The sequence below is a fragment of the Capra hircus genome, chromosome 7 (genome assembly GCF_001704415.2).
Source record: "Capra hircus breed San Clemente chromosome 7, ASM170441v1, whole genome shotgun sequence".
In the NCBI taxonomy this organism is placed as follows: domain Eukaryota; kingdom Metazoa; phylum Chordata; class Mammalia; order Artiodactyla; family Bovidae; genus Capra; species Capra hircus.
Window position 1 is genome coordinate 89,912,762 of NC_030814.1, and position 9,097 is coordinate 89,921,858.

General features: G+C 52.8%; 1 protein-coding gene across 1 annotated transcript; it reads left to right on the forward strand.

Moving 5' to 3' along the window:
* On the forward strand, positions 2,375-6,289 carry S1PR4 (sphingosine-1-phosphate receptor 4). The gene has a single exon (XM_018050803.1). The coding sequence runs from the start codon at positions 3,214-3,216 to the stop codon at positions 4,369-4,371; it is 1,158 nt and encodes a 385-aa protein (XP_017906292.1). The 5' UTR covers positions 2,375-3,213; the 3' UTR covers positions 4,372-6,289.

Consider the following 9,097-nt stretch of genomic DNA (forward strand, 5'->3'; position numbering starts at 1 on the left):
CATCTGAAAGGAAATCAACCCTGAATATTCGTGGGAAGGACTGATGCTGAAGCTGAAGCTCCAATATTTTGGCCACCTGATGCAAAGAGCTGGCTCATTGGCAAAAGCCCTAATGCTGGCAAAGATTGAAGGCAGGAGAAGGGGACAACAGAGGATAAGATAGATAGCATCACTGACTCCACTGACATGAATTTGAGCAAATTCTGGGAGATAGTGAAGGACAGGGAAGATTGGCATGCTTCAGTTCATGGTGACACGATTTAGTGACTGAACAACATTTGTTCACAATCAAATTGTCCCAGATTTGTCCAGCCTCTATCTCTCTGATGGGTCTGATGGGTCCCATCCTTCTGGGAGCCCTTCGTTACTCTCTGATGCACCAGGACATTCCAGGACATTCTTTGTATACACCTTGTATCCTGGATTCTGCCATTTCTCCCAAGAGTCCTGCATTCCCCTCCCCACCTTTCGGGGGATGATATTTAGAAGCCAAGATCTAGGTGCTAGGTGCACTCATTCCTATTGGGTTGTCTCAGTGGACAGAGTTAGGAAGTAGATTTTTGTTTAACTATCAAGTCCACGCGGATACTTTAATCTCATTCTGTTCCCATGGGGTTCTTCCATTTCATCTTTGCACTTTCTTTGCCCCCCAGCAAAGACCTGATTCTTAATAATATCAACACACTTGCTAGTTTGTTCAGTCCCATAATACACATGAGAGTTTCAGAATCACTATACCTATGTCACTCCAGAACACACAAATGTACTAAACCAAGTAAAAAATTTTTTTGCAGCTCCTTTTGTCTTTAGAGTCAGTACCGTGTCCACAAGTTGCACAAGTTGGTTCTTTTCTATTTCTGGGGGCTTATGTTTTTCATTTGAAATATCATTCGGTTCATTTGTTTTCTACTTATATCCCACCTTTCTTTCCTTTTTTGGCTGCACTGCATGCATGTGGGATCTTTGTTCTCCAGCAAGGGGTCAAACCCATGCTCCCTGCAGTGGAAGTGCAGAGTCTTAACCACTGGACCACCAGGGATGTCTCTGTATTCCATCTTAAAGCTTTTGTCCTCCACTGTTGTTGATTTAAATTTTTATTAAATATAGAAAGCAATAACAGTTTAAAAATTATACAAAAAGGAAAATACAAAGGATGTTATCCCCTCCTTTCTTAAATTTAAATCCCAGCCACTCTTATAGGTAACCAATTTGATTGCTCTTTGCTTTACCTTTCATTTTGCAAAAACAAGCAGATATGTGGATTTTTTATTCCCTCTTCTTTATTATTCAAAAGGTAACATATTACCTATACTCTTGTACTTCCCCCTCAACTTAACAATATGTCCTGGAAATTACCCCATTCTATCACGGAAATAGACCTTATTCTTTCTCATGGCTGTGTAGCACTCCACTCTGAAGTGCAGTGTAATACATCAGTCTCTCTCCTGTATACAGACATGTGGGTTGCTTCCAATATTTTGCATTTACCAATGACAATTAATAGCTTTCTCCATACTCACTTGGGTATTGTTAGAGCTGTGTCTTCAGGATTAATTTCTGAAGGGGGACTGCTCTTCTGTAACATGAGGATAATTGTAAGGTTAAATAAATTATAATGCACATATGGCTTTTCACCTAAGCAGCGGGAAATCCATGGCATAAGGTCACCACAGTAGGACAGTTGGCCTCAATCTAGTCAAACCCTGCTCTCTTATAACATTTCAGTCTAGTTCTCAATTTGCTCTTCTAGGCTGGCTCAGGGGCTCACCTGGGGATAGGGTTTAGTCAGGGTTGGGGTTCAATAGGATCAGGGCTTAGCTTGCAATCAGGGCTCAGTTCAGGGTCAAGTCTCAGCAAGGGTCAGGGTTGGAGTCAGCCTATGGTCGTGGGCTCAACCAAGGTCAGGTTTCAGCCTGGGGTCAAGGTTCAGTCCAGGGTCCAGGCTCAGACTATGCATGTGTCTCTCTCTGAGTGTGCCTGGGTCAGGGGTCCCTTGTGAGGCTGGGACTGGGGCTCGGTGGCCCTACTGCTCGTGCCCTCCTCGCTCTCCCCACCCGCCTGCACAGCCCCTCCTCACACCCCCTTCCCACCTCAGATCTGTTTCTGCTTGGTCACCTCCAGTGAGTCTATGTGGCTGCCTCTCAGTGCAGCCCCCTCCCCTCCCTGTAACTGTCCTGCTCCACGCTGAACAATGAACTCAGGGGAGGGCTGCAGGGCTGCCCTCCAGCCCCACGTCCTGCCCATCCTCCACTCAGGGGGGCTAGGGAGCCGCGCAGATACCTGTGCCACTCCCCGCAGACCCTGGCCAGGGCTGTGCCTCCCCCCTCAGACTCCCCCAGCATCACTCCACGTGTCACCCCCCACTTCCTCTCCCCGCCACACACCTCGGTCCTCAACCTTCTCAGGCTGAGTCGGTCTGAGGGAGGTCGAGTGAGGCCCTCCTCCCTCCAGAGGTGAGGTGCCGCCCTGGGCGGAGGTCCCCTGCGGCTTTGCTGCTAGCAAGGTCAGCCCAGGGGCTGGAGAGCAACAGAAGACCCGGGTAAGGAGGGTCCCCCCATCCAGACCCGCGTGGGTGTGTGCGTGCCTGGGGCTCACCTCCCCACTGTGCTGTCTTCAGCAGGGTTCCCCAGGGACTGCCCCTCTCCACGCCTGTCTCCCCTCTGAGAACTGTTTGCTCCTGGCCCTGTTGCGAGGATAAGATGAGGGTACAACTGCACCATCGATGAGGGGGCTGGCAGTGCTTCTTTGTGTGCAGCCACTCGGCACACACTTATTAAGTGCCTACTGTGTGCCAGGCGGGCCTAGAGAGGTTGAGGAGCAGGTGATGGAACAGTGGGGCCGGCCTGCAAGGAGTTGTTGGTGGGGGTGGGAGAGTCGTCCAGCCTGGGTGCCACAAAGAACCGGTTACCCACACTTTAGAGGGAGTGAGGGGGTGGGGGCGGGGACCCCACCCTCAATGGGCTTTCGAGGACCGGCAGGGGGCGGCAGGGGGTGACCGCAGCGCCCTGCCCTCTGGGAGTAAGGATGGGAGCCCACCGTTGGATGCCCCTCCCCGTTTCAGCCTCACCCCCACCCAGGGGGTACCTTGAAATAACAGGAAATTTCAAATAACAGGAAACCAAGGGCGGGCAAAACTCGCGGCTCCACCCTGCCTGGGGCAAACGAAACACCCCACCCCGGGGCCCCAGTCTGCCCTCTGGGAGGGGGACCGCAATGAACGCCACGGGGACCCCGACGGGGGACCCCGAGTCCTGCCAGCTGCTGGCGGCCGGCGGGCACAGCCGGCTCGTCCTCCTGCACTACAACCACTCGGGGCGGCTGGCGGGGCGCGCTGGGGCGGAGGAGGCCGGTCTGGGGGTGCTGCGAGGGCTGTTCGTGGCCATGAGCTGCCTGGTGGTGCTGGAGAACCTTCTGGTGCTGGTGGCCATCGCCAGCCGCATGCGCTCCCGGCGCTGGGTCTACTACTGCCTGGTGAACATCACGCTCAGCGACCTGCTCACCGGCGCCGCGTACCTGGCCAACGTGCTGCTGTCGGGGGCGCACACCTTCCGCCTGGCGCCGGCCCAGTGGTTCCTGCGCGAGGGCCTGCTCTTCATGGCGCTGGCCGCCTCCACTTTCAGCCTGCTCTTCACGGCCGGCGAGCGTTTCGTCACCATGGTGCGGCCGGTGGCAGAGAGTGGGGCCACCAAGCGGGGCCGCGTGTGCAGCTTCATCGGGCTGTGCTGGCTGCTGGCGGCGCTCCTCGGCCTGCTGCCCCTGCTCGGCTGGAACTGCGTGTGCGCCTTCCAACGCTGCTCCAGTCTCCTCCCGCTCTACTCCAAGGACTACATCCTCTTCTGTGTAGTGGTCTTCGCTTTCATCCTGGCCACCATCATGGTGCTCTACGGAGCCATCTTCCGAGTAGTGCGCGCCAACGGGCAGAAGGCGCCTAGCACCCCGGCGCGCCGCAAGGCCCGCCGGCTGCTCAAGACGGTACTTATGATCCTGGTGGCCTTCGTGGTATGCTGGGGCCCGCTTTTCGGCCTGCTGCTGGCCGACATCTTCGGCTCCAACGTCTGGGCGCAGGAGTACCTGCGGGGCATGGACTGGATCCTGGCGCTGGCCGTGCTCAACTCGGCGGTCAACCCCATCATCTACTCCTTCCGCAGCCGGGAGGTGTGCCGGGCCGTGGTGGGCTTCCTGTGCGGCGCGTGTCTCCGGCTAGGGCTTCGAGGGCCTGGGGACTGCCTGGCTCAGGCCGTCGAGGCCCACTCTGCAGCCTCCAACACCGACAGCTCACTGAGGCCGAGGGACAGCTTTCGGGGTTCTCGATCGCACAGCTTCCGGATGCGGGAGCCCCTGACCAGTGTCTCTAGCGTGCGGAGTGTCTGAAGCCACAGTCGGGGTGGTGGTTCAGCAGCCTTGATCCCCGTGCAGGGATGCTGCAGTCGGGCCTGAAGAAGAGGAAGGAACCGGTTAGCCACCAGGGGCCTGCATCCCAGGGCCCCGCGGTGCTGGGGGGCATCCCGGAAGCCTCAAGGGGCTGCTGGCACCAAGTGGGTTTCCTATGGTTGTTGTGGAGCAGGAGGCAACGGCTGGTTGGAACCGAGAGCGCGCTGGACTAGAGATCAATGGGTTTGCTGTGTGCGCCCCCCTCCTGTGTGACTCGGAGGAAGTCCCAGCCCCTCTCTGGGCCTCGGTGGGGGTGGACTGGCGGGGAGTGGGTGGATGCCCTGCGAACACAAAAGTTCAGTGGTGGGATGAGATGGTGCAGTCCCTAATTCACAGCTGGTGTCAGGGTGAAAGCATGAGGGTTGTGGGTCTGCTGGAGCTGGGCCAGTGGCCAGGGAGCGACATGGGTCTGTGTGCTGGGGGGTGTGGTTGTGACAGCAAGGGCTTTGGTGTGGATGAGACTGTATGTGTCTGTTAGAGAGGGATAGAGAGGTCGAGGGCAGAGCAAGTTGTGTCGGTGAGCAGCGTGTGCCGGTGTGCAGATATCCTTGCGTGTAGCAGGCCTCTTGTCTGAGGGCGTGTGCTTGTGCACACATGTGTGTGACTGATCCACTCTGTTGAAGGTGTGTGTAAACTTAGGGAGGCTACCAGAAGGGGGTGGGGGCGGGGGCGGGGGCGGTGGCGCTGACACCCACCCCTTCCCGGTCACTTCCCCTTTGCCTGCCCTATCTCTCATCTTGGGTTCTGGGCAGCCTCCTCCCCCCACCTCTGGCTTCTGCATCTTTTGAGACTCAGTCTGGAGTCCAACAGAGAGGGAGATGCTTTAGCACTAACTGCCTCTCCCTTCCCCATCTGTAAAATGGGCTGATGGCAGACAGAACTCACCGCAGGAGGCTGTTGGTGCTCGGAACTCACCGCAGGAGGCTGTTGGTGCTCGCTCAGTGCTTTTGCTGTGGTGAGCAGGCATCAGTGTGTCAAAGAAACATCCGGCGATAGTGGAAATGTTCTATATCTGTGTTTCCCAGTGTGGGACCCCTCCCCCACACATGGCTACTGAGCCCTCAATAAGAGGTCAATGGGACTGAAGAAATCAACTTAGAGTGCGTGTGAATTTAAGCACTCCACAGGACTCGCAGCAATGGTACCAGACAGTGCTACAGGGGGACACCTTCTGAATGTAGCCACTTTTGGCTAGTGGGAAGTTCTCTGTCTCCATCCGCCCAGCCGAGACAGTGCCCACAGGTCTTCTTGCCTCTATCTTGCCAAGTCGTTGGGGCAGCGTCCTGTCTGCCACTCCAGAAGAGACAGCTCTGTTCTGAGCCTCCATTTCTCCCCTGCAGGATAGGGGATGGCATGATGGATGTGTTGACTGTGCTGTCCAATAAAGCAGCCATTAGCCACATGTGGCTACTTAAAATTAAAATGAATTTTAAAAATTCAGTTTCTCGGTGCATTTCTCAGAGCTTCAGTGGCCAAGTATCACAGACTGGGGAGGGGGTGCTTGAATAACATAAATGTATTTGCTCACAACTCTGGAGGCTGCAAGTCTGAGGTCAAGGTGCCAGCAGGCTTGGTTCCCCTGAGTCCTCTCTCCTGGATCCTGGGGGTTTGCTGGCAGTCTTGCATCCCTTGGCTTGTAGACACATCAGCCGCATCTCTGCCTCCATCTTCACATGGGTTGTGTTTAACTGCACGTCTGTGTCCAAATTCTCAAGTCTTTTTTTTTTTCCCTTGGCTACTCTGGGTCTTCACTGTGGCACGAGGGCTGTCTCTAGTTTTGGTGTTCTGGCTTAGTTGTCCTGCAACATGTGAGATCTTAGTTCTCTGACCAGGGATCACATACAGGTCCCCTGCATTGGACAGTGTATTCTTTCAACTTTTTATTTTGTATTGGGGTACAACCAAATAGCAAGCAACTTTGCAATAGTTTCAGGTGAACAGGGAGGAGACTCAGCCATACATATATGTATCCATCCATTTCATGTATCCATTCTCTCCCAAACTCCCCTCCCATCCAGGCTGCCACATAACATTGAACAGGATTCCATGTGCTATACAGTAGGTCCTTGTTGGTTATCCATTTTAAGTGTAGCAGTGAGTACATGTCAATCCCAAACTCCCTAACTATCCCTCCCCCCTATTCTTCTCAACCAGCAGCCATAAGTTTGTCCTTTATGAGTCTCTTTCTGTTTTGTAAGTTCATTTGTATCATTTCTCTTTAAAGTCCACATGTAAGGGATGACATATGATATCTCTCTGGAAGGAGGATTCTTAACCACTAGGCCATCAGGGCAGTTCCTTCCCATTTCATAAGGACACCAGTCCTATTGGCTTAGGGCCACCCTATACAGTGTGACTCAGATTAACTAATTATACCTATAAAAATCCTATTTCCAAATAAGGGCCTCTTCTGAGGTGTTGGGAATTAGGATTTTGAGTTGTCAATTTTGGAGGAGACACAATTCGGCCCATGGCATTTGGTCACGCTAACCCCATTTTGAGTGCTTGATGGGACATGTGGCTCGTGGCTACTGTTCTGGAAAATGCAGACACAGAATCTATCCATCATCACAGAAAGTGCTATGAGACAGGGAGGGGAAAGTTCTAAGCATGTATAAGCTAGGATTGCGTGCTCAGTCACGCAGTCATGTCCGACTCTTTGTGACCCCATGGACTGTAGCTCACCAGGTTCCTCTGTCCAGGGCATTCTCCAGCCAAAAATACTGGAGCGGGTTGCCGTTCCCTTCTCCAGGGAATCTTCCTGACCCAGGGAATGAACCCGTGTCTCCTGTGTCTCCTGCATTGGGCATTGGCAGGTGGGTTCTCCCTTCCCAGAGCACCCCCTGGATAACTCATAACCTGAGATACTTACGTTTTCCAGATTGCTGACCACGTGTGTTGATCTGGAACAGTGACAGGGTGGGTGGGGTCTTGGCGGAATTTGGGGCGAGTGAAGCCCGGGCTGCCTTAAAGCTCTTAACCTGCAACCCTGGGCCTGTGTGAGTTGGGCCACCCTGTGAGTGTCACGCTTTGCTTTGACTGAACTGGACTATTTGCTGCCCCTTCCTACCTGGGACCTTTGCATGTCTTTGTTGACCCCACTAGTGTGGCCTGTGCATCCTTCAAGTCTCAGCTTCAGCATCACCTCCTCCAGGAAGTCTCCCTGATTTCTCCTCTTCCTTAGCCCTCTTCCAGGCTCACACATCTGTGTGTACATCACTATCACGGCTTCAATCACACCTGGCCGCACATCCACCTGCTCCCCTGGACTTTGAGCTCCATGAGAGTGGAGTTAGTGACAGTGTTTGGGTCATTGCTGTGTCCCAAACACAGCACAGGGCCCAGCAGATAGGAGGTGCTCCATGAACTAGAGCTCTGGTATAACTGGTCCCCGCAGCATGCCTTCCACTGAAACCTCTTCACCTCCTTGTTCCCCACCTCCCTGACTGAGGTGGAGCCGTCCTCAAGAATGCGGTCCTCTGCTCTTAGGTGGCTCAGGTGTCTGTAACATTGCTGTTCCCCAGCTCTGCCATGCACCACGGGCTTCAGTTTCCTCATCTGTAAACTGGAGATATCGATGTCTCTTGCCTTCCTGGGATGTTGATAAGGCAAGGAATATAAAGGCTCTCCAACTACTTATGTTTGTGTAATGTGCTGTGCTCAGTTGCTCAGTCCTGTCGGACTCCTTGTGATCCCATGGACTGCAGCCCGTCAGGCTCCTCTATCCATGGAATTTTCCAGGGAAGAATACTAGAGTGGGTTGTCATTTCCTCCTCCAGGGGATCTTCCAGACCCCAGGATTGAACCCGTGTCTTCTATGTCTCCTGCATTTGGCAGGCAGATTCTTTACCACTGCACCACTTGGGAAGCGTGTTTTTGTAACAGGGAAGAACAAATCTCCCTTTTAGATCTGTTCCTTTTGCTTTCACTTTTGTGCCCTGTTGCCTGTCATACTGATTCTGCACCTTTTGTACAAGAATGTTGCATTATAGCCTGAAATATACAGGAGAGCCTGTCCTCAAGGCTCTGACACTTGAATCTATTCATACAGAGGTAAAAAGTTGCAGAACAGAGAATAACATTTGTCTCATTGGAGGTTTACAGGAACATCCTGTCCTTTGTGGCCAGCTGCAAGAACAAAGGATTCCAACACTAAGAAGTCTGCAACAATCAACCACGTCCCTCTCTTACCTTGCTTTGCTGAAACCCTTTGGGGAGTATGAGTTTATGAGACATGAGCCACTGGTTTACTTGCATGGCCCTGCAATAAACCTTTCTCTGCTCCAACTCCCATAGTTTTGGTTTGTTTGTCCTTGCTTTTGGTAACATAGTTAAATGAATAATAACAACGAAGGCCACTCTGTGCTGTTCTAATCACCTGTGTGTTAATTTATTTAATCCTTGCAAAACTTCCAGGAGGCAGATACTGTCATTAACGTCATGTTACAGATGGGGAAACTGAGACCCAGAGAGTTTAGGTAACACACAAGTTCACACAGCTGGGAAGAGGCAGGATTGGGATTCAAACTTGACAGGTGACTTCTTGATCCCTGTTCGTTACTGCCTCTTTAATGAATGAATGAATGAATGAATGAATACCAGTTCCTTCCCTCTTTGGAAAACTAAGAATGAATGTTCCAAGCTATTCTTTGGGCTGCCCCAAGGT